Source organism: Xiphophorus couchianus, chromosome 3, assembly GCF_001444195.1.
Source record: "Xiphophorus couchianus chromosome 3, X_couchianus-1.0, whole genome shotgun sequence".
Lineage (NCBI taxonomy): Eukaryota > Metazoa > Chordata > Actinopteri > Cyprinodontiformes > Poeciliidae > Xiphophorus > Xiphophorus couchianus.
Window position 1 is genome coordinate 15,306,065 of NC_040230.1, and position 26,570 is coordinate 15,332,634.

General features: G+C 40.7%; 1 protein-coding gene across 1 annotated transcript; it reads right to left on the reverse strand.

Moving 5' to 3' along the window:
- Positions 1-208: 208 nt before the first annotated feature.
- On the reverse strand, positions 209-25,306 carry chrnb2 (cholinergic receptor, nicotinic, beta 2). Its single transcript, XM_028012387.1, has 6 exons — positions 24,245-25,306; positions 13,322-13,467; positions 12,292-12,336; positions 10,511-10,620; positions 7,465-8,593; positions 209-3,178 (listed from the first exon to the last, which is right to left on the reverse strand). The coding sequence occupies exons 1-6, from the start codon at positions 24,306-24,308 to the stop codon at positions 3,029-3,031; spliced, it is 1,644 nt and encodes a 547-aa protein (XP_027868188.1). The 5' UTR covers positions 24,309-25,306; the 3' UTR covers positions 209-3,028.
- Positions 25,307-26,570: the final 1,264 nt, after the last annotated feature.

A 26,570-nucleotide genomic window follows, 5' to 3' on the forward strand; every position in this document is an offset into this window, starting at 1 on the left:
TTCCCACATATGATTAAAGCTTCCTGAAAGAAAGCATGTTTGTTTGCAAAAAGGTTGCTGCAAGTTTCCAAACTTGAAAGCCAGGAGATGCTTCTTTCCTAATCCAGTGGTGTAAGAGCAATGAAAAACTGAAATGAACTGATTAGCAACACACGAAAGCTTTGTGTACATGTGTAAGAGTGAAGGACGACGACAAGAGCCACAGACGATTAATCTGAACCTACAACCTTTATTGGAACGGTTAAGGTGAGCAGATTTCAGAGTCAGGAATGGGGGAAAGGTGAAGGATGGTGGAGCATAATCATCAGAGAGGAAGTGAGTGGAAAAAGGAAGGAGAGCGAAAAGGTCGAGGGGAGCAAACAGAGAGTGGGCAGCGGTACTTTCTCTGTGCAGAGCCATGCAGCCAACAGTATTCATGGGTCTCTGAAAGGCTTTTCACACTTGTATGAGATCTGCCAGGGATCCCCACGGGTGATCCCATCGTCGAGAGGCAGAGAGGGAGACGGCTCCCAGCGAGTGAAGCTGCAGACCTGGGCACATGACTGTAGAAATCTGGAGAAACTCACAGACAATGACAATAACAGGGATGAAATAGCATTTATTTGTGTGTTTTAGTCCTTTTCCTTTAAAGTGAAACATTGGAAGTCCTTGCTCTTTTCCGGTTTCCACTCAATTGTTTAGGCATTTTCCACTTACAAAGACAGTTGAACCTCTTGAGCTCCTTCTTTATTTATTAAGATTTTAATTGCACATGTGATTGCAAAGGTCCTTTTGCGTCTACCATGACTGTCGAAGATCCCGATAAGATTCTGGAAATACTAAGACTAACTTCCAGACATTTGTGAGTTTGGAAGAGCAAATATAAGGGGCTGGAATTTGGCAGAGACTAATTGAAGAAGGGGTTGGAAGACACATATTCTTTATGCTGCAACCCTTAGAGGTGACAATACAGAAGGGTGTTCACATTTACACATTAAAGTTCAGGCGTTGAGCAAGAGGATTAGAGATGCACCTGTCAGAATCATGCGGCGATTCTGATTTTCCACTTTTAGAAATCTTGAAGTTGACTCTGATTTCTCCTTAGGAACAACACTATCAAAGGATGACCAAATGGCACTGGAAATCTTTTGCAATTTAATCTTCCTCATGAGATAACGCTATGGTGCAGTGATTTGTATTTAGGAAATAATGTAAGATGAAAGACAACCTGAAATTAATATGACCTTGTCTGGTAATAAATGAACTGGCGTATCAAACGCAAATCTTTTTTTTTTGTTTATTGCACCAAGAATCCAGCAGGATCAAATCTGATCAAAATGACTAATTGTGTCACCAACAAGGTTTTACTGTCATTTTAAAAACAGAAATATTAATGAATTCAGATTTTAAACTATCTTAAGAATGCTATGGTAACAATTAGCACGCTTGCATTACAAAACCAGCAAAATTAGCATGTATTCCTTAGAGAATCTATCTCCTTAATCTGAGATTTCCAAATACGTTCAGCATTCCTGCTCTCTGGTGAAACTGTTGCTCTCTGACTGCCTGAATTAACCTTCTCCAGATGTCAGGGACAAGCCTGTTTATTCAAAATACCTTCTCACATATCTGTGCTTCCTCTGACTATAATTTTAAGTGCCTTAATGATGCAATATTTATGTAGCTTTGGGTACCTCCAGATGTGGCGTGTGTCCTGAACTGGAAAAATATCTGGATTTTGAAGTGTCTGTCTGGTTTCAGGCTGGTTTGACTGATTCAGGTCACCAGCCAATTTTTGTTTTCTTGGTGCATTTCTAATGAGGACGGAGGAGCTAAAACACACTACCTCAGTCTGATTAGGGCAACAACATGAAGTAAACAGGTGTGAAACCATGTTAACAGACATAATTATCCCAAAGCCTTTGAAAATACCTCCATCAGTTTATCGATAATTCAATTTACACATAACTGTTTGCACAACCGAGTGCCTCCTCGGTTAAAAATAGAAATCACATTCCAGTGTCCAGAACGTTTACCGTTCTGTTGCAACATTTTGGCTCAGTTTAATCCACTTCTCAGGACTCGTCTGCAGCTGCGCCCTCTGGTACGGCAATCTGCAACACTATAAGCAAAAAAAACCAAAAAAAAAAACACCCCAAAAAATGTCCATGCATGACTTTTCAGTAATATTGCCCCCTTGTTTTCCTTTCAGTATATGCATCTCCTTTATGTTTCCCTTTAATCTGCAGGTCTTACACGTCTAGTGTTAGCATGCAGGACGCAGGCTGTGCAGTAGTTTAAATCACATTCCTTTTATAGCTATACAATCATACAACACACTGAAATCTCTCCATCATCAACAAACCTTTGCATGAACTGATATATAGAAATATTATTTACTCGATGCAATATGCTTGTGGCAAGCCGCTACGCTATGATGAAAAATACTGAATCGGTTCACTGACATTATGGATTTCTTGGGAAAAAAGAAAAAAAAAATGGATTTCTTGGGAAAAAAGAAAAAAAAAAAAGCAAGACACTCAACTTGAACCTTCCTTCCCTCTCTGATGCTCAGTGTCAGCCAACACTACCATGGAGTCTCATCTGTGGCGGCGTTGCTGTGAAGCAGTCGGTGTTGTCTGGCTGGGTGCAACAAGGAGAAAATCAGCGTCCTCACTCCCTGAAAGGCTGAGGACAGGAACAAGGGTGAATCTTTACACTGGAGAGGGGCGGTCAGTCTGTTTTAATTCTCCAACAACAACAAAAAAATGCAGGAAAAAGTGTGTCACTGTCTTTTACTTTATCCTCATACAAGAAAAATGGTTGTTTGTTGCAAAAATGTTATTATAAAGTTAATGGACGGGATAGCTCTTCAGCAGCATTTTTGATTCCAGTTCCATAGACACGATAAAACTAAGATCCCCAACTGCCCCAAAGTACACCCCCACACACGCACACGCACCCCCACGCGCATTCACACACCACCACACCTCTGTCATTTGTCCTGCTGTTCTGATTGGTCAGGGGCGCTGTCTGTTGGCGGAAACAATCAGCCTGGCGTGTTGATGGTTTTCACTGTGTAATTCTGGAAAAGGGGCTGCATAAACATGCCCATCGTGCCGAACACGCAAACAAACACAAAGATCCAGAGAAAGAGGCGATCGATCACCATAGCAACATACTTCCAGTCCTCGCTCACCTGTGGATCAGATGGGAAGGGGGACGGAGCATGAGAAGGTGTGAGGAGTGGGGCAAACAGAAAGATTAATGTCAGCATTGTAGAGTGAGAAGATAAATGTGTTGCATATATAGAGCAACATGTGCTATAATTTTCAGTTTTCAGTAACTTTGTTTACATCAAAAAATAAAATATTAGTGTTCAATCTAAATTTGCAGCATAGAGAAATAGAAAAAGCAAAGAAAACAAGAAAGAAAGAACTAAGAAAGGAAGATAAAATAAATAAATAAATAAATGAATAAATAAATAAATAAAGAGGAAGGAGGACAAAACATTTACAGTGAAATCCCTAAATATAAATATTTCCCTTTTTTGACTTCTACAGATTGTGTAGGAACCTTCCAAAATGACAACTTGTCTAGAGGCCTGGGATTCTTTTCCTGACATATCTTTCACATCTTCAACTTTTATATACTCACCTACCACATTGCAATTTGATCCATTACATAAGTGCTCCATATTTTACTCTGTGACCTTTACACTGTACGGAAAGCGACTTCACTCATTTCTTTTTTGACTTTTTCCTTTCGCTTTTCCCACTTCTATTACATTTCTTCACACTGAAATCCCCTCTGGGTTTATCTGCTGGCTTTAAGAACAGGATGATAAATGTGACAGCCAGCTCAACAGCCTTTGGCAAAAGCCAGAGGAAATGTTTGACCTTTCTAAAATGCAAATCTGAAATTTTAATTGCAAAAGTATTCATAACCTTTCAACTTTTTACATTTTGTCATATTATAACACACACTTGAATGTATTAGTTTATATGACAGAGCAATCCACAATGATGCACAAAGGAAAAGACCAGGTCATGCTTTGTATTACCCTTTATGAAGTAGTATTTTGTAGAACCTCTTGCTACAATTACAGCAGCCAGTGTTTTTTTATTGTCTCTACCAGCTTTGCTCATCTGGAGAGTAAAATCTTTGCACATTATTCTTTCTAAAACAGCGCAAGCTCAGACAGATGGGTTGGCGAGAGCCTCTGCACAGCAGTTTTCAAGTCTGACCACGGATTCCCAATTGAATTTAATCATCTAAACATGCTCTGATCTAAACCTCTCCGTCGTCGCTCCAGTTGTGTGTTTGGGGTTAATGCCTGCTGGAAGTGGAACCTCCCTCCCAGTCTTCCGCAGCCTCTGACATCCTTCCCAAAGAAATGCATCACAATAGCATGAAACTACCTGCACCGTGATTCACCATGGGAATGGTGTGTTCAAGGTGATTTGAGGTGTTAGATTTTTCTCCACACATTTTTTTTTTTGTGAGTTTCAGTTTAGTTTCTCATTTTTTTTCACATTTGCCATGTATCTTAGATGGCTTGTGGGAAACTGCAAGCGGGGATTCTTACCTATTATTGGTTCTTGGCGCTCTTTCATAAAATCCAGGTACAAACGATTAGTAAATATTCTCATAGATTTCCCCTCCTGAGCTGTGGCTCTCTATAGTGATCAGCTAGTTTAGATTTGGAGTCTGTGGCAGTTCGTCTGTGTTTTTTATGCAACGTCAGAATATAATGTCTCCGACAAAATGACATGAATTGTACAAGGCTTTTTAAAAGCCATATCAGTTTAGCTGCAAATTATGAGTTTCAATTGTAAAGAGTGATCATTTTTTTCTCTTTGTGTTCTATAAATATGGGAAGGACTCACTCAACTAGCACCTTTCTACAGAAGATGCTGGGTTTTTTTGTTTGTACAACTTTGACAAATTTAGAAATTGAGCTAAAAAAGAAAACCCCAATACTGATTCATTTTGTATATGAAAACATTAGTCATTTATTAAATAAATTTACATTTGTGCGTGTTAAAAATCAGACAAGGTTTGAGAGGCAAGAAGGCTTTATGGAGCCACTTTATCTGTTAGGGAATGTATTTACTGCTCCTGATGTGGGATGTTGCTTTGTTGCTGTGTTTAATTTGCAAAAGATTGTCTATTAACACTAAGTAAAAAAACAGAATCCAGCATTCTGTCGTCTCTGTCTATCGGCTCCCCTTCCTGCAGTCAGGCGCAGGGTTAATGGAGGTGAGTGGTTAATGTGAGTTGAGACTCTTTCTGGCACACAGCTCTGATGAGGTTCGACTCGAGTCGAGGAGGAGAGGAAGGTAAGAGACCCAGGAGATGGAGGACACAGAGAGGGTGCTGACATTTGAACCCTGCGATGATAACTTGAGGAGGGGAGCAAAGGAGAGAGGAAAAGCGAAGTGGGGGAAGGGAAACTGAAAAATTACACACTGGGCCAAGAGAGGAAGGATTTGAACTCAGTTTTCATGGCTACAGAAAAAAAACCAATGTTTGTGATGGACCGAATCAGAACAAATTGTAAACTCCTGTATTCTTTTCTATGTTTCCAGGTAAAAAGCAGTAAAAAATTTTTTTTTAAAAACACTACACCCTCACTCCTCCATCTCAGTGCCTCAGCTTTTTCCCACTTCTTTATGCACACGTCATGCTGCTGCTATTATTACATACTGCGCTGGATAGTCGCTGGGCTACGGCTGCATCATCAGATCTGTCTGCTCTGCTGCTGGTCTGTTCCAGCAACCCATGCATTTTCAGAAGGCAGAGTTAAATGACGGAGCTGAGCAGCCACACAACATGATATGGCACTCATCTGAGCAGCTCGGGAAACCATAATGGCTGGTAATGTACTTGGATAAAAGACAATGACTCACTGCTAAGCCGATCCACACACAGCCACGAGGAGTTAAATCAGAGTAACACTCAGGCGAGCTGACAGCAACGGCAAAAACTGTCATCACAGGCCATGTGTTGGCAAAGCAATTAGCCGGAGGAAATTTGCATGGCACCAAGAAGCAGCTTATCCGAAAATCAGCTTACTCAGGAGGCAAGAGAGACAGCAAAGCTACAGGTTCTTAAAGCTGAACATAAAGAATAAAGATTTTATTCATTTGAACAAATGATATAATGAAATATTTAACTTCAGTAGTCTCTTCTACAGGTTTTATGAAATATTCATGAATTATTGAGCAGATTAGGAACCTCCTGTTTATGTTGGGATGAAAATGATAATCATGCTAAAACTGTATTGATGAGGCATGGGCCACTTTAGGATGCCAGCGATGTGAGAGATCCTGGACACCAACACAGCAGGTTGCTGATATGTTTTAATTTATCCCTTATGCTCCTTCATTGTTTTTCAGCATTTGTGCTTTGGAGTTGTTACTTTAGATTAGTCTTCTTCTTTGTTTACTGTCTATATTGGTTTCAGGTCTCTTCTCCCCTTGTCTTTCTCTCTGCTTGGTTCATATTTCGTCTTTCCGTCTCCCTGATATCTTGCTCCTCTGTCCAGCAGCTTCACATCTCTTAGTTCTCCAGCTGCCTTCATTTGCCTCTGATTCATCCCTCTGCTTCTTTGCCACTGACTTCACTTCCTCAGTATATATCTGCACCCTGGTTTCCTTTATTCTCCACAGAATCCTTCCACTGCACTTCTATTATCTCCATGTTATCCCATAGGATTGCTGTTTTACCTTTTGTAAGTATTTTTCTTACCTTCCTCAAATGATTAATTCCATGACAATCCCATTTTTACTGCCTACAACCTTGACAATCTGACTTAGATTTCAGTCTCTAGATGCTGGTAGACACATTGAAAGACTCTGCAGTGAAAGATGGTTGCATCTTGGAGGTTATGGAGGAAAACCATAACCAGGTCTCAAACATTTCTGATTTTTATGTGTAAAAAAATAACCACATTGTGGTTGTAAACGTCTTACCACTCAACAACTAGTCACTGTTTGGTTCTATATTACAAAATCATAACAGCAGAAATTGATGTTTTGTGGTTATAGCATAAAAAATGTGAAAAAGCTCAGGGAGTATCATTTTCCCCACAGTGTGTTAATGACACACAGGCTATTGTTTTAACGTTTCTTACCAACACAGTCTTTTAATGTTCGGAAACTGCAATATTTTGACGGGTGATGCTTCTCTGGTATTAAGGTTGTGAATAGTCTATCTATTGCTTTTAACCATTTTACACAGCTGACTGACTGCTACGGATCGGGATTGGGCAAAGCAACACTTTACTGTGTAGTCCTCTCACAAACAAGAATTTGAAGTGCAATACTGGTCTGATGCAATTTTTAGGAGGGGTTAAAACAGTGATGTTTTAAATAAAAAGAAAAAGTAAAAGAAACAAAGACAATACTTGAAACTGAAAAATCCCATGCCCATTTATATTCAAAAGGATGTGGAAAACAGGTATGACAATGTAATACTTACACTCTGATCGTCATCTTCGCTCTTCATGTGGTTGGCGATGAAGCGAACTCCTTCCACTGCCTCATCAAATCCTGGACAGGCTTGAGCCAGCAAGGCCTGAGTCAAAGCCGGACCTCCAGCTGCCTGCTTCCCCCGGGGCAGGTTTCCAGAACTGCCCTCCCGACTCTGACTCACTCTGTTCAGACCATCCATTGATCCCCCTCCGGCACCCACCAGTTCCCCTCCAAACTGTTTGACGGACGCCCGGTTCACGTAGCACGTGCAAGGGTCCCCGTCGTCCTTCCCAAAAACAGACGATGAGGTCCCCCCTCCGCTTCCACCACCGCCACCAAGCCCGAGGCCAACCATCAGGGCCGCTGGCTCCCCGCTGCGCCCGCCCTCCTTCTGCTCCTGTGCTCGCCTTCGCTGGCGTAGCCGCTGGCGCTCGCTGCTGTTCCTCGGCTGTCGCATGAAGAGCAGGGCGGGAAGCTTGTTGAGGAACACCAGTTTAACCCAGGGAGGCATGGTGTGTGTGGTGGGTGAGCGGTGGTGGACGTTGAGCACACACACACTGGTAACTATGGAAAAAGTGACCAGAACCATGGTGAACATCAAGTACTTCCCCACCAGAGGAACGTCCAGTGAAGTTGGTGGGACGATCTTGGAGATCAGCAGCAGGAAGACGGTGAGCGCGAGCAGCACGGAGATGCACAGCGTCATCTTCTCTCCGCAGTCGGATGGCAAGTAGAAGACCAGGATGGCCAGTGAAGTGATGAGCACACAAGGTATGATGAGGTTGATGGTGTAAAATAGCGGCTTCCTGCGAATGATGAAGTCGTATGTGATGTCCACGTAGGTGGGGTCAGCCGGGTTCTCGTTTCGTCGACCCGGCAGGGCAATGATGTCCCATTCTCCGCTGGGCGTGAAGTCATCCATGCTGGCCACGTCGGCGCGAAGCACAAGATCTATTTCTGTGCGGTCGTAGGTCCAGGAACGAAACCTCAGCGTGCAGTTCTGCTGGTCGAAAGGGAAGTGCTTCACCTCAATCTTGCAGGCTGATTTGTAGATGGCTGGAGGCAACCAGAAGATGCTGCCATCATAGGACACCACCGCGTTAGAGTAGAAGGATACCTCATAGACCCCGTCAGCACTATGGGAGAGAAGACAATTCAGTTACAAGTGGGTTTGGGTAGCTTTTATATTTACACTGGTTATCTTGTCTCAGATTTAACTGCCAACACTATTCTCACTCCATATATTGTATGCATAAAAATCTTAAGTTAATAAATGTTATAGACAACATTATACCAGCTGTTGTCTACTCATAATTGCTCCACATGACTCCTCCACTTCAAAAGAATAACATTTTCATCATTTTTAAGTGAACTGATGGGCCGTGTTCTTTATGAAGAGCAACATATTTCTAATTTTAAAGCAAAATACATAATAAATATAGAGAAACACTCTCAGCTGAAAATGGAAAATATTTTTTTTAGTGTGAATACATTTCACACAAGTGCCTGGGTACTTAAAGAAAAGGATACAGGTATTAAATGAATAGATGGTTCAGACAGGAAACAAAGTTCATTGATGGATGGATTTAAAAAGATCTGCTTAAGACAAACTCTTTAGTTTGGAGTGACCTAAAAACATTTAAACTCAGATTTGGGGATAAATATGACGCAAGAAAAGTAACCAGTAGTTATTTTCCTGTTCTGTCAAGAGTGCTAACTCAAAAATAATTCTGAATTTGCAAACAATATCTCTGATGCTGTTATACAATGAAATAATCCCTTTGCTCAAGATAGCGACAGCAGCTGAGAATTGGGGATTAGCATGCTGGCCTGGGGTACACAGGATTATCAGGATCACTTTATCCAGAGTGAGGTGGGTCAGTGATCTTTTAATCATCACTACAGTAACGAAAGAAGAGCAGGTCACACAGATCACTGTTCTCTGATGAGCTGATTTGCAAACCATAGGCTGACACGGAGTTTCCACTACACTGAGACAAGCCGTCTGCGACATCCTAAATGTCTTCAGACACGCAAGCAAACCCTCTTCAGGCGCATGGTTTTGATGATGAATGAAATCTGATGAGGTTAGTTTCATCCACAGCAATGCAGCTCTGATGCACTGCACATCAATATGCATGATTATCAATATGCATGATTATCAATCTTTGTCCAAAAAAAGTGACAAAAGCAGTGTTTCCCTTCTTCTTCCCACATTAAGTAGATTACTCTGAGATATAGCCACAATTGAACATGTTTAATCAATATATTATAAAAACACAAAAATACAGTGTTCACTCATAAGATCTGAGAATGTATGTACTCTTCAAGTGTCTTTGTACACTTTAATATGTTCTGGCTTTATGAAAGCCTTTACAGCACAGCTGCAGCTTAAGGTAAATATTAGACGATACAGAGCCTTAGAAAAAAATACCTTGTTGACCTCTCCAGGGTCATCCTCACTTGTTTGTTCAACTATGCTGTCTATCAAACTTCACAGAACAGCCGTATGTAGGCTGAGACTGAACTACACAGAGATGGACTCTGAAGGCAATCGGGTGCATTGAACTTTATTTAGGGGTAACACCGAAAAGGGGCCCGAATGTTAAGCCTTCTTTTCTGAAACTTATTACAACCTGACAATATGTGCAACGTTTTGAGGAGTGTGAATACTTTCACATGATTGTATGTGACATCTGCTGCATGTTTGTTCCTCCACAGGAAGTCAGTGTGCAGTGAAGATGATTAAATCTTTCAGACATGTCTGCGGTGGTGGAGCAGTATGGTAGCATGAGCAACAAGAGCAGATTCTAGTTGACATATTCAGTCATGTGTTGCGAGCTTCCATGTATCACCCGCTTAAAATTACTATTTAATTGCCGCTTTTACGTTAAGAATCTCATGATAGCGGCTGCATGACCCTGACCAGAGAACCGGCTTGGAACATGGTCAGGAAAAGGAAATCCACATGTCTTCACTGGGTATCTTGCAGGGCATTCATGTGTCAGTTTATCTTTTCTAAGTGAGGCCGAGAGCATGAGAGGGTGACTCACTTGTTGTAGAGGACCACGTCAGGAAGCCAGATGTGTTTTGAGGGCAGCCTGACCTTCAACATTCCATCGAACTCCTCGGGGACCCAAGTCAGCCGATAGTCCTGCCACTCCTGAGGGCCAACGGAAACAACATGCTTAGTCACTCATTTGCTAATCACACAGCAGCAAGAAGACAGCAGGGAACAGAGAATTTGCTTTTCATTTCTTACAAGTCGTTGGAAAAATGTGCATACGCCCTGGTTTGTACACGCCTTACCAATTTTCATGTTAAAATATATTTAAATTGATGTTTGAGTGAATATCAGCAAACCTATCCTCTTTGTTAGACTATGTAAAAGACTATTCTCTGTTGTGCAGTTATTGATGTCCCCACACTGAAACCTAGGCAGTCGCTACGACACCGAGCTTTGGTCCATGCTATACTGTCTGCAGCAGCCGTGAAACACTATAATCATTAGTTTGTTTGGGCTCAGTATGGCTGTCCTCGGCTTTCCGACTTTCTGATGGTGAGAAATGTATCAAGCCCTCATAGTCATTCTACGCTTGGCTACCAGTCATAAATCTGCGCCTGCTCAGGTTGCAAGAGTTTGTGTGTGTGTGTGTGTCTCTCACTATGAGGCAGAGAGCACAAACTGAAATGTAGGAACCACGGGATGTTTTTTTCTCCTTGATATGAAAGTGCTTTCAACACAACAGAATATACTTTCTTGATTTGAGTCACAACGAATCATCTATCCTCAGCATCCTCCTCTAATTCGGAGGTGACCAAGTCCAGGAAAACAACTGTCCTGCAGCTTTTAGGTGAATCCCTTCTCCAACACACCTGAATCAAATGACTGGCTTGTTGCTAGGCCTCTGCAGAGCTGCTGCTGTGATTTGACTCAGATGTGTTCGAGGAGTAATGCATCTAAAAGTTGTAGGGTAGACGCTCTCCATGACTGGACATACGCATCCCTGATCTAGTTTCGTTTATTAAAACAAAAAAGCCAAAAATTCTTCAGATTGCTGCAAAAATAATGTTTTGTTAATGTTATTTTGATATTGATGCAGATTTTAGCAATCATATAATATGAACACACACCGAATTTACACATTTCAAATGAAAATAAAAAAAAACTTTGAAATTGTTTGATCTGCTCTGTTCTACAGAGTCGTAGTTTATTCATCCTACTAGCAGTATTTAAAAAAATAGTGCTACAATCAGAACTTTCCTGATCGGTGTACATAAACAAACCCCCCAGCATGTCTGTCTGAAAGTAACTGCAAACAAATTTTCACAGAGCTCTGCACCCAAGTTAAATTTACTTTATCCTCAGCAGAGCGAACACAGATGGCACGCAAAACCTTCCACTGTGGACTGCTGGGTGGAGAGCAGATCCACTTTGCGACACACAAAGTGGATCAGGATGGACTGCACAGACGAATACATGACGTAGCGTTCTACAGCATCTATCACTTCATTTGTAAACGTACAGTTAAGAAGTATTTTGTTTCTCAAATGATGACTTAATTTATTGAAAGAACTAACATTATATATCTAGAGCAACCTGGCTCCACTGCACTATGCTGTATGGGTAAGATGACTGAGTCTCATTATAGAGAAAGGTTTAATCATTGTTACTTTGCACCATATTCAGTAGCAATCAAGTTCTTCACAGTTTAAAATCTCAAATAACTTGTTTGCCTTTGTTGTTTTTACTGCTAATCTCACGATGAGGCTTTATTTGCATGTCCCATGTTTGGTGAGGTGGCTGGATGTGATGAGGCGTGTGAAGTCTCACCTGTGTCAGCCAGACATTGGTGGTCATCACCTGCTCTCTTTCATGCTGAAAGACAACACAAAATCACATTTAAACAATGAACCCATTGTCATCCTTCTGTGATTGAGGGAGCTTTTCAAATTGTGTGCAAAGGTGTTTTTTTTTAGGTTTTCCTCCAGTGAGCCAGACATTTTTGTAATCTTTTAAGTTGTTTTTGTTTAACAGTTTCCCAAACTTTCTGAATCATATGCTTTCAATTTAGGGGAAAAGAATACACGAGGAGCTTGAATAATTATGTTAGATTCATTATAGCATATTTAGCAGACCTCTCGCTACAAAAAAGCAAAGAACCAGCAGATGACCTAAGAGATGCATTATGCCACTTGAGTAAAATTCTTAAGTCTGAGTGCTAGAAGCACCAAAAGTTTGGAGATAAAAAAAAAGTCTCAAGAAAACTTAATCAAGACCATTTTAAAAGCGTTAGAGTTCAGCTGTCAAGAAATTAAGATGACTCAAGATTTTGCACACCTGTATCCTCGCATGTTTATGCTTTTAGACAACTCTGTGCAGTTTTTACTCAAAAAACATCTGGGTCTAACTCTGTACAGTATGTTAAGGATTAGAAAGGCCTTCACCTTCCTCACATTGAGACATGGCGGTGGCTGCATTCTGGTGTGGGGACAGGTGAGCTCATGGGAAGATGGATGAAGCTAAATACAGAGAAATTTTTAAAGAAAACCTGACACAATCTGATCTGTTAGAAGGCCCTGAGGTTAAACAAAAATGTACACCACACTTTTCAGGGTTTTGTGTATAAGGAAAAGCTTTCATTTAGTCATGTATCATCAGCACTGCTTGGTTTCAGTCCTGACAATATGTGCATGATTATCAATCTTTGTCAGAAAAAAGTGACAAAAGCAGTGTTTCCCTTCTTCTTCCCACATTAAGTAGATTACTTGTGTTTCATTTCCCCAAGGAAATGAAACACAACCTGTGCATGTAACTCTACAAAACGTAGGACACACTGAGACAAAGTCACACTGATACTCACCACACTGATGAGTTGGGCCAACGACACCATCAGCTGCACGGTAACCAGCTCAGAGCCATTAGTGGCGGGTCGGATCAGCTTGTTGTAATGTGCCGGGTTTAGGAGATGCTCCACCAGCCGCTCCTCTGTGTCTGCCCCGAGGCCAACTGCAATGAGAGCACGCCATCGTCATCAAAGAAAGCTGCACCCATCTGTGTGTCTCTCAGCGTTTTCCTTTTCCAAGATATTTCTCATGCTGGAATATGTTACAAGCACGCGGAGCAGAAAATCAGCTGTGCTGCCGAGTTTCTCTGTTTAGCCCATGCTCTCGCTGCCAGCATTCGGAGCTTCGTGGCTGCACATGTTCACTGAGAGAGCAAAGATTTTAGCATGGCGTTACGGATCGCTGCCAGCTCGAGCGTGTCGGCACGGCTCGGTGGAGACTTCTTACAAGATCTGACATCATAAGAATGAGTCAACCGGTCTGACTGTCTCTATCGCTCTCCTAGTTGCCTCGACTCTGTCTCCATCTATTCCTGTACGGTGGTGAACGTCTCCCGAACTGCCAACTCTGGTTTAGCTTTGGGATTTTTGTCACTCCATCCCTCCCTTCTGTCTGCCATCCCTCCATCTGCAGCTGCGAGAGGTCAAATTTAAACAGAGCTGTCAGACAAACGCTCACAAATGATGAGGGTTGTTATGTTTTTTTGAGTCAGGACACAATGAATAGGAGAAACAACAGTTGTGTCTTTCCTTCTTCCTCTGTGATTCCGTCCTTTTTTCATTCCCTGCCTGTTTGGCATCTGCTCGCTGCACATTACCTCACACGTTCCTATCAAAGATAAACACAGGCTGCTCGCTGTGAACTCAGCATATTCACACATGCTCTTTTCCAGATTACTGAGAGTGGATCGTGCTGATGGCAACATGCTATCTGCAAAGGCTTCTGGGGTTGGATGCTTTTATTTTTGATGTTTATTATTATTAGCTTTATTATTTCTCATTTCATTCATTTGGTAGGGGTAAGTATATACATTTTATATGTAGCAGACTTGGCAAATTTGCAATGATGATCCCTAGAAGGGCCTTTGCATAAATAGTTATTAAAACACACAATGTTTCATATTTTAATGCTTTCATTGTTGTATAACTTACTTTATCCTCTTTGTTTTATTTAGAATCTGCTGCTGTTACAAGTGGCTATCAATTATTAATCAAAAAATGACATGTAAATGTATGTAAATAGCATTTTCATGCAAAAATAATGAGGTAATAATTAGTCTGACTGCGGTGGACTTTAGGTAAGACACTGACTACTTTTTTGTTCGCCACACAAGTCAAATTTAAATCAAATCAGACATTATTTGTGTCAAATCAGACACTTCTCATTCGGATGACGAGTGTATGTACAAACGTTAGATTAAGACTTTTGACCAGATAAAAACCCCCAAAACAAAACATCAAATAAATAAACTTTACATGACGTAGAACTGAAGAAAACACATGGAAATAAGAGACACAAATGAAAATATGTAAAGTAGACAGCAGCGATCAAATTAACCATGCAAACCAAATGAGCAAACGGACAACTTGAGATAAACTTAAATGAACTAAAAGACAGAAACAGAAACTGAAACCTCCAGATCGTCACCCTGCCCTCCCCTGCTGTACTCCTATGTTCACTAAGCAGGAATGATCGCCTCTGTCTGTAGATCAATGACCACTCTCTTCATTCTCCGCCAACATGCAACTCCTCCCTCTCTCCTTTCTCTCGCTACAGTGTTTTTTTTTTACCCCTAATCTTTCCATCACTGGAGTCAGCCCACTTCTTGATCTCTCACTGAGCTGATAGTCTCCCTCCCTGCCTTCCCTTCATGCTATCTCCATCTTGCTGTCAGTGACAGCCGCTGTCCGTTTATTAGCTCTTCCTTCAGTGATCCACTGTCATCAATACAGCTCCTGTCAGTAGCTGCTTGTAGCACTAACGTTGCTTATTGTGCATGAATGTCGGCTAGGCTCTTTTATATGAGCCTGTTTGTCTGCATATGATCAGGGGGGAAATAAGCATGACTGTCTGTGTCTGAACTATATGAGTTATGTATATTACTCCCAGAAGCTCAAGGCAATAACTTAAAAGAATGAGAGACAGGAAGCAAATGCAGTTCACTTAAACAAAGATGGAAGCAGAGCGGTTCACATCTCAGTAAGCTCATATTTGCTAAAGGTAGTGTTGTCCTCAATGTGGAGCAGTAAGATTTATATTCATATTTAATATTTTTCAGGGAAAAACATGTGTTGTGTTGAACATAATGGAAGGATGTGTGTGATTCTAATAGTTTGAAAAATGCCAGCAAAAAGATTTTCATGGAGTAAGAACAAAAAAACATGTCTGTTTGTTATTGTATGCTACCTTTAATTTGTTTGAAATAGATTTTAGCGATGGAGAATATAAAGATCAAAGTTTAAATCTCAGTTCAGTTTCAAAGTGTTGAGGTGAAACACCAGAGTCAGCAGGATGAGTTTTTTTTTTTTTTTTAAAAAAGCAGATGTACCCAATGATGAAAAACCTGCTTGAAAGTCCAGAATAAGTGCTGAATAAATTTACTTTGTTCTAAAATAAAAAGGCTTACTGTACAAAACAAAACTGCTTTCTCACTGTTCCTCCAAATGGCTTGGACAGTGTTATGAATATTTACATCCTTATAGATTTACTTTTTTGAGATACTTTAATGGTTCCGATCATCAAACAAATTACAATCAGATGTGATAATTTGAGAATAAGATCTTGTTTTTAAATAATAGGTTTATTTACTGCAGGAGGGGGGAAAAGCTATTCACATCAACCTGGCCACATGTAATAAATGTCTTAAACAAAAACAGCCATGAAGCATTTGTAATTTTTTGCATTTTTCAATTTTAGCCTCCTCTTCTTTGCAGAATTGTTTTGATTCAGCTATATTAAAGGTGTTTTTGAACAAGAATAGTCTGTTTAAGGTCATGCCACAACATCCTAATCGGATTTACGGCTAGACTTTGACCAGGCCACTCCAAAGTTTATTTTTTATTATTATAATTATTTGAGCCATTTGGATGTGGACTTGCTGGTGTGATGTGAATCAATGTCCTGCTGCATGACACTGAGCTCAAGGTCACAAACCGATGGTTTATGGATTATCTCTCAGGGTTTTCAGCAATAGAGCAAAATTCACAGTTCCATCAATATCCACTGATGTTGTTCTTTCCACTTTCAAAAAGAAAGAGACTTGTGTTGTCATTCCTGTTGGTCAGTCTCTTTTCTTTCGGCAATCATGAACACTGACTGTGTAAGAACGCCTGCGTGGGTCGTTGCACTCTTGGAGTAATTTAGGTAGTCTGGCTACTCCTCTGAAGGTTTCCCACTGTTACATGTTTTTTTTATATTTCCAAATACTTAATGTCACGGTTGTTCACTAAAGTGAACCTTAGAAACCTTAGAAATAGCTTTGTAGCATTTTTCTGATATGCTGCTTTTTGATGTATTTTGCCCATGTACTGTTAAAGGGGTGATAAGACGTACTTTCCATTCACATCGTGCCATTTTAATTACTTGGGTTACATTTGAAGTGTTATTTAACTTTTAGCTTCGATACTTCATGGTTTAAGCTTCACGTGGGCTCAAGATGAGAGTCTAGACTAATATTTTATGGCTCCAGCACCGAGAGCCAAACAGAGAGTCTTTTATCTACGAAACAAGGGTGCAAAAAATGTCTGTACGCTCTGACCCGGTCGCCATCATGTTATCTATGCGGCTCTTCTCGTGTGTTTATTAAAGCTTCTGCTCTCTCTCTGTCTGCATGCAAAACGCTGACCCTGAGAGGTTGTAATGCTGCTCGTCACTCAAGTTGTATTCTGGTTGTTTTCAAGTGCAAATATTGCAAACTTAATGTGGCACGATGAATTTTTCAGCAGGGCTCCCCATCAGAGCGCGGAGCAACGGAAGTGACACACCAGAGGGCGCGTGCAAACCCAGACGCCTACCTCAAAGATCCGGTGAATCAGACGAGACGGTTGCATCATGACTACGTAAGTCTGGGTTTTACTAATCTTTGTGTTGAGATGGATTCATTTGATTGGATCTAAACCAGATTGTACAGACACAACAAAGGGAAATGTGTTGAGAAAGTGAATCAAAGACTATTTACAGTGATAATCTCTATTTATACATTCAACTCGTACATACAAAAAAGGTTGAGTGAGGAAAACGGTTTCTTGTTCCTTTCTGTGGACTGCCAAAGAGGCTTTTTGGCTGAGATGTTTGAAGCTGAACTATTCTTAAATGAATAAAAGAGATTGATCGCCTGACAACACCCAATTTGGCTCTGTAGTGGCCAGAGAACAGAGATATTAATATTGATTCACCATCTTGCTTCCACATCACAGCACTCAGAAACAAAGTCATCCCATGTTGGACTAACTGGAAGCAGAAGCTATACGGTCTTACTAAACTCCGCAGGCAGGAAGAGCACAGCCTGAGCTATAACTGCGTCTACACTACTATAGATGACTGTTGGTTCAATGCACTTCCTTCCACTTAGTCTGAAGTTACCTTTTTATAGAAGCATAAACAGTTCAAACTCTTGTATTGCTGCATTCATGAGGCCATCTTAAGCCAGCCCTTGTTACAATGAGTTGGTAGTGAATAACTTTTCATGAAGATTTCATGAAAATAAAAACAGAATAGGGAGGAGATTTTAGCATGAACCCTTAAACAATTTGGGAATAAAAACTGTAAATATGCAAATGTATAAGGGCTACATTTTATTAAGACTTTAAGAATTTAAAATAACAAACCTGAGAAGCATTTACAAATGTACTAAGTTTCAGCAGTGTGACAGCCTTCTGCAAGCTGAGTTTAAAATAAGAACTTTTATTTTTTATGTTCACCTATCCTTATGAAGTGCAAAAATAGTCAAAACTAATGATTATTAAATATTCATTTCTTGGTATTTTTGAATTTGACACCAATATTTAAGTTAAAACTTAGAAGCAACAGACATTTTTTTTCACTAAATACTACACTTTTTTCTTTCTACTCTTTCAGACTATCTGCACAGGTAGAGCTTGCACACAGCTGTTAAACAGACATACCCCTCGCAACTATCCGACTGCAGTTTTAAAAAGCACTACTTTAGTAAGAGTGATCGGCGGTGATTCTGTTTTATTTGAAAGCAAACGAAACATTAAACAGCCTTCTTTCAGCCAGCTGAGCAGTAGTGTGCAGCTACAAGGAGGGGAGGGGCAACCCTATGCTTCTCTTTGCTACATTAAGGTCAGGAAAAATCCAATAACGTCTTTAAATTCAGTTAATCATCAAATGCCAAGTAATGATTACAATGCCAGTAAAAAGTTATCAATTATAAAGTACTTTTTCTGTTATGTGTCATCAACCACTGGCTCTTCTGCTTGGGGTACAAATACTCCTGGATCTATGAGACAGCATCATTTCTTATAGCCTGCACCATATTCTAGTGATACAATAGGATTAAACTCACAGAGACACGGAGTCTCATTTTATTGCAATTTAGTAAGCAACGCATACCACCACACATCTGAGCCGCTTTCATTCATCAGACTTTAACAGAATAAAAGGCCTCCTCCAGACACTCCATCAAGAAAATGGCTTTCTTTGCCATCAGATCTGTTTGTTCACGAAAGTAATTAAGTTCACGGTTTGAGCGACGCTACAGCTGTGAATCACTGGGATGAATCAGAACAAATTCAAAGTGCGCCGCTTCACCTGAAACTGCATCAGCAGCAACACAAGGTGAATCTGAAGCTGAAAGGTCTGCTCTAAAAGGCCTGTAAATCTTGCTGCATGTGCAGAGTGCATTAGTACGGTGTTTTATTTGTGAGAGAAGCTCAGCGGTTTGATGATTGGCCTATAGCTTTCAAACAGCAGGGCTTATTTCAAGGATTGCAATAAAATACATCCCTTATTATGCCGCTCTTGGCAGCTATTATTATGTGCTATCATTTGGATACGTATAAATCTGAGACTGATGATGTGTGTACATAAGAAGGCGGGAAAAGGAAAAGCAAGAGGGGGCAAAGTGCGGGACATGATTCAAGTTAAGAGTTTGGAGTCAGTCAGTCCTATTTAATAACTCATGCTCTCTGGAAACTGCTTTATTCTGTGTTTCTTTTATCTTATCCTCTGAGCCAGTAGCTACAATTAATCATCGAGAAGAAGCTAGAAAAGATGGAAAAATCTTGCCTCAGTGTGAGCCCTCATTTTCCTAAATATACACCGACCAGGTCAAAAGTAAAGCTCCTAACTTACAAATATATCTAATCTGCCTTTCCTACTTCTTTTTTTAGTAAACCTTCTTTGCTTTCATAATCTGCAGGGCCATGAATTCAAGCGTTAACATTCTCCGGTACAAATCCAACCCCCTTTTGGGCACTTTCACAGCGTTCTCTAATCGTGAATCCTCCTGGCTAATCTGATCCTATAGCTGCTGTTTCCTCCAGAAATATAAAGGCAGACGAAATAAGCAAGCTAACGGCAGAAAGTGGTAGGCTGTTAGGGAACAAAGGGACCAAAGGGTGTCATGTTCAAGTGGAGAAGAGACACAGACAAGACAGCCTGAACAATGAAGCAGGAATGTGCAGCTAAACTTCCTACCGCGTTACAAAGCAGAAAATAAGGACGACAGAAACAGCCTCACACTGTGCTCCCCACTCAGTAACTCCTGCATCAGGTCAACTCGGCACCACAACTGTTTTTATTATGCATGGCCTGCTGGGGAAATGACAAGAGACATCCTCCTCACACCAGCGGATGGCTGCATCGTCTCTGCAGTGTCTGAGACAGGTGCTGAAATGTCCTTGAGCATCCTTGCACGCACAGTCACTGCTTTCGCTAAGGCCTCCGTAGACAACAACTGATCTAAGTTGCACTCCCAGAGTTTGTGTTTTACAACGACAGGGCAGAGAAAAAGATCCTTTTTTGTCAAACTTGCATTTATCAGATGATCAAATACATTTGAATGTCAAACAAGAACAATTTGAAAACTTAAGTTAAAAACTGCATTTTTCATTTACTCATTTAGGAAGGAAAAAGGTTCCAAATCAACCTGACCCTAAGTTGTAATTGGCTTAGTTGGCCTTGTGATCTAAAGCTGAAGCACATTCAGTTCAATGTGGCTGAATTAAAACACTTTTTCAAAGAAGAGACTGCCGCAAATCGCCCATTGTGGTGTAAAAGTTTCACTGCTTGTAATTGAATTACTGCTGGTTGGTACAACTAGTTTTAGATTTAGTGGGAAATTACTATTCAGACAGGACCAGATTGGTTTGACTACCTTTTTCACTTAATTGATGAAACCAAAAAAATCTGTAGTGAATGTGCATCTTCTCACTTTGTAGTGGGGAAAAAATAAACTGCGTTATTCTAAGCTCACACTGTGAGCCTGTCTAATTGCATGATCATTCAAATATGTGTCTGAGCGTTAGTGTGTGGACAAAGTTAATGGTCCCTGAGGCTTTTGCTAATCAGATTTTCTCCCTTAAGGCAAGATGACTCATTAGTAGCCCAGCGCTTCTCAGGCTCCTTCAAGTGAAGTTTCACAATGGCTGCATTTTCTCCATCAGGTCAAATGCCCCTGTGTTTAACAGGGCTGGTCAGAAACTGTGACTCAGTTTTGTTTTAGGTCTTTATGTTTTATCTTTGATGAAATTATTGCATCTGCAATGCTACAGCCACAGTACCAGATATATTAAATTGTGCCCACTCTGACCTGTTGCTGCACACTATCAGTTAGGTAGCAGATTTTCTGCAATTAAATTTAATTAAAGCAATTAAATTATGTTGTACATTTTTGTTTTAAATGTTTGTGTAAGCACCATTATTTATTCAAGTTTATCATACAAGAATCACAATTATTACTATGAATTAATAATTTAAATAATTAAACATCCAAAAATCAACTTTGTGTGAGGATCTACAGTATATTACAGCATACCACGAGTTTCAAATATGGTAAAAATAAAAATAAATAAAAAATCAGTCAGATGTTTGTATGGATTGAAATCCTTTAATGGAGATGCCAGAGTGGATGGAGTTATTTCCAGTCACTCTTTCAAATTTTTTCCCCTTACTGCACCTACTGCTGTGCACTGCCGGTCAGCTGTTTAAAAGAAAACTAATACCACTTCCTTGGCCTTAAGGAAAGGACAGCCACAAACTGGAAACTAAGAGTGTTGGCAAACATTGTTATTCATATAACACTGTTTTAAAAATATAGCTGGCAAGCTATGAGCAGCATGTCTGACCATGTGAGCAGACAGCCTGACTAATCTTATAGTCTGTGCAATGAGCACATTTATTTGAAAACAGTTACCTAATGTAGTGGGTGTTTATCCTACATTTTTTATTCTTTTATATAAATGAAGACAACAATAGCTACATCTAATAAATAATATTTTACTGTCAGAATTTTTATTAAAATCTTTATGTTAATACAACAAAACTATCCAAATTTGATTATGAAAACCAGGACATGCCTTAAGTTAATGCTTACTTCACTTACAAGTTCAGAAGGGGCTGCATTAGAATAGAAATAAAATGTCTACATCCTAACTGGCATAGTTGTATTTTTAAATCAGTCACCAACGATTAAAAGTGTGACAGTAAACACATTGTTTAAAGACACGGTCTTGTGTTACATGTGTGATCACATCTGAGTTTACTGGGATAAACCTGGGCATTGTGTGTATGCACTGAGAAAGAAGGAGTGTCATATGGCAGCTTTTCTGTGTGAAGGCTCTCATATGGGGAGTCTTCACACAGTCTGTGTGAAGTTTGAATGTTATGCTTGAGCATTCATTGGTTTTTGTTATGCACTTCCTGCTACTCTTATTGCACATTACAAAAATATGCTTGTTAGGTGACGTGGAGATCCTAGATTACACTTAGGTTTGTGTGGATGGATGGATGGATGGATGGATGGATGGATGGATGGATGGATGGATGGATGGATGGATGGATGGATGGATGGATGGATGGATGGATGGACAATCTGAGCTGTCCTCTGCTGTGTCTCTACTGAGGCTATTGTAATTCAGCCAGCTGATGTCAGATGGGGAACATTTGAGCAGACAGCAGATGTAAGCAGAGAGAAATAAGGGCAAATGTCATCCACAAACACACTGAGACTACAGACAATTGTGTAAAAGATGTCTTGTAATGAGCCAATGTATTGACTTTACACCTTTACAGTACGCCTTGCTTTTACCAGGTTGGACCCCCTTCTGCTTGTAGAGAACCTTAATTATTTTAGCAGCTTTCAGTTCCCTATTGGCATGACAACGTTACACAGAGGCAGAAAATTTATGCCTGGGAAGCAAAGCCTGCACATCCGTGATGTGAATCTACCAAAGATGCTCCAGTGGGCTGAGATCTGGGGAGTACAGTAAACTCACTGTCATGCTCACAAAACTTAACTGAAATGATTTGAGCTTTGTTATGTGGTGCATTTGTTAAAGGGATGCACTGTGGTCAAAACGGGCTGAACATGATCAGCTGCCATACTCAGGTAAGCTGAAGTGTTTAAACAATGTTCAATTATTATCAAGAGGCTCAAAGTGTGCAAAAATATATTCTTCACACCATTACTCCACCACCAGTCTGAGCCGTTGATGGAAGGCAGGATAGATCCATGATTTTATCCTGTTTACACCAAATTATGCAACGATGAAACTGATACACAGACCAGGCAACATTTTTTGCAGTCAGTCTGTGTGAATTGCAATCTCTGTGTCCCATTCTGTGGTCTTCTGCCACTACAGCCCAGCTGCTTCAAGGTACCGCGTGTGCTACGAGAATGGCTTAGCTGGAACGATATGTTTCCATTATCTTGATTTTCTCTGAACGTAGGTGTCATTTAAACGACATATTTCCTCTTTAGACCTTTATTCCTCTTTATACTGTCCTCTATAAACTATAGAGGATGTTAAGTGTGAAAACCCAGAGCAAATTCTGAAATACTCAGCCAATCTGGCACCGACTCCACATTGAAAGTCGCCTCAATCCCCTTTCTTCCTCAAACTGGTGTTTCAGCAAACCACATCCACATGTCTGAGTTGCTCCCATGTGACTGACGGATTCACAACGTGCTAACAAGCACCTGAACAGGTGTACATGATGAGAGTATGCACCCAGAGCGTGCCTTCCATAAAACCAGGAGGAAGACATATTTTCCAGTGGATGAATGATAAGTAATTTGTCCTTGGCAGACAGGGTGTGGAAGCTGTTTTAGCTCCATGCCTCTCATTAACCTACCCACTCAAATCAAGACCTCAGTGTTAATGAGTGAGAGGGAAAGAGACACAGAGAGGTGAGTGATGACACAATTTCTTTCACTCAAACTCCCTTTAACATTCATGTGCACTGCTTCAGCTGGATCCAGTATCTTTTATAGAAAAAATGTAGATTATCTGCTACTTAGAGTACAGACATTGTATTTAACACAACAGGCTTAACTGCTGTTCCAAAATATAAAGAAACAAAAAAAATTACTTTCTTTAAAAAAAAACATGAAAAAGCACGACTTTCATTATAATAAGTCTGTAAAAACGTATTATATAACAAACAAAACGGCACAATGGTGTGCATTTGCTGGATTGCGCTCAGATATGGAGTGTGAGGATTATTTCTCTACATCATCGCGCTCGCTGCTGTTACAGGAAAGATGGTGACACGGCAATGAAAGAGTCGTTTTCTCCACCTGCCTCCTCTCCAACATCACACCGCTCATGTTTGTTTATTTTTAGGCTCGCTCCATCTTTACTTCCAGGATTCCCCATCATGGCCAAAAGCGTCGAGGGTTTTTATGGCTTGACAAGGTGATTATTGTCGCACAGGCGCATCGATGAACGCAGGCAATGGATGGAGAAAGTACTCACCTCCCACAATGGCGAAGCAAGCCAGCAGCAGCCGCGGCGGCAGCAGCTGCCAGCGGTGCATCATCGTGCGCGCTTTGAGCCCGGAAAGGTGTTCACCCGGATGGAGAGGCCACTCCAAGCGCACCCCGCAGTGTTGTTCCCCCACCTCCTCACGGCTCCGAACCTCCTCTTCACTCTCTACCTGACATGGTGACGTCTCTCCGGGGGTATCTGCTCCTTTCCTTCCACGCCTGTCAGGGAGGGAATTTAAAAAACCAGGAATGTGTTCTCGGTGCAGCCAGGTGAGCTGTGCGCTGGGCTGTGGGGTGCGGGTGCTGCTGCTGCTGACCGCGCCGAACGCCGCTTAGAGATGCGACGCGCTGGACAGGCGGGGGCGGGGCGCCGGGCACCATGGAGCAGCAGGGAGGGGAGGATGCACCTCAGAGCTCCACATCAGCCAGCCATGCCAGCGTCTTTGCTCACTCATCTCCATATAATATTAAGCACTCGCAGGCACGAACAGAATGTCCAATATTGACTTTCCAGTGACCTTGTCAAACTAGATGGCATCCTTCCTGTTTTTCTGGCTGCTTCAACTTTAATATCAGCCCTTGGCCAAATATCTTTTTAAATGTTATCATCTATAAATGATCTTTCTTTTTTCTAATCGGCTTGGAATGGAAAACAGGCGTTTTCCATATATATTATATGAATCTAAATATTGTATAACATATTTAAGCTTTATGTTTAAGTTTAAACTTCTTTTATACCTCCCATGTCGCCCTCTGATGAGATGCTGATGCCCATGTCACCCCTATTAGAAACCACCACAGCATTTCTCCGTTAGTTTTGCACAACTACAAAACATTTTCCAATTATTCTTCACAAAATAACTCAGTCAGACTGGCTGGAGACTCGCTGTGAGTTCAGCAGTCAAAGTAGTTTAAAATGTTTTCTGTTCTTCAACAAACCTCTGTCATGAACTGAGATTATTTATTCTATTTAATCTGTTGGGACTCTATTTACAGATTAGGTAAATAGAATATCTGAAGAAATTTTACTGGATTTTATTTAGGGGTATTAAATTAAAGAGGGTGAATATAAATTTTGTTTTCTGATTTTTTATTTATTCATTTTTTTGTAAAAGGTTTTGGAAAAACCACGTGTCCTTTTCCATCTCACCAACATGCACCTTTTTGTGCTTGATCAAGTATTACTGTCGCATTTCCTGTTCCTCTTGTCTAAGGCTTCTGATTCAAAGTAACATGTAAAGAATTTACACAGAAAGGTAGAAAAATTTTAAATATTATTCAGGAGGAAGAAATGCTAGGACCCCACAAGCGCTTGTCTTCCCCTAACACCTACTCTTCTCTCTTTGCTTTTTTTCTCTGTGCCTTCCTGCTGAGAATGAGACTTAATGGTCAGGTAATATTGAAAGAATGAGGCCGGGGGTGAAATGTCATCAAATTTGCCAGACATAAAACGGCCAGAGAAGACACAGGAAGTCAACAGTGTGTTGGAGGAACGAAGGGAAGGACTTAAGGGATGAATAAACAAAGTAAAAAGCAAGATAGAGGGAGGAGGCAGTTGCTGTGGTGACTAAGAAAAGGTCCACCAAGAAGCAGCCTGTTTCTTTATCATATCTATTTTCATCACACACACAGAGCAGAGGCATGTACAACTAGCACACCATGCACAATTATTCCCATAATATATTCACACACATGTGCACAGAGGAAAACTCTTCCATGGATTCATCTTCAAACCCTCTTCTTACAATCTCATCCTTTCCCCGCCTCCGCTCTGCAGTGAATGAGCTGACCTGACAGTGCTCCTCCCCTGCACTGAGTGCAGCTAGTCTCCCCGTGAATTATTTAGAAGCTGGGACCCCCACAAGTGCTTGTCTTCCCCTAACATCCACTCAGCCTCCTTCTCTCTTTGCTTTTTTTTCTCCGTGCCTTCCTGCCCTGCTGTCATTCTGTCTTCGGGTTGCTGCGATTACTTCCTGTGATTCTGTCACAGCTGGGAAACACAACACACAAATTTCATCGTAGGTCACAGACTAATTATTGGAGTGGGATAAATGAAGCAAAAGAATAGAAAGATTTCTATTTTCAGTACAGTTTATTGTTTCTCATTTATGTTTATTTATATATATATATATATATATATATATATATATATATATATATATATTTGGTTAATTTTAATCTTGAGCTCAGTTGCTGCCAAATCTGGAATGTTCCTCAGTAGTAGTTCTTCACACTGGCAAAATGAAATTAAATAAAATGTTTTCCTGGCGGCAGGGCCGCAGTTTGACATTTGAAGCATCATCTTAAAAAGTATT

Coding starts and splice junctions, on each gene's coding strand:
- chrnb2 (XM_028012387.1), bottom strand. CDS start 24,308: ATGATGCACCGCTGGCAGCTGCTGCCGCCGCGGCTGCTGCTGGCTTGC. Junction 13,468..24,244: donor TTGCTTCGCCATTGTGGGAG/GTGAGTACTTTC, acceptor CTCTCATTGCAG/TTGGCCTCGGGGCAGACACA. Junction 3,179..7,464: donor GCGAAGATGACGATCAGAGT/GTAAGTATTACA, acceptor TCTGATCCACAG/GTGAGCGAGGACTGGAAGTA.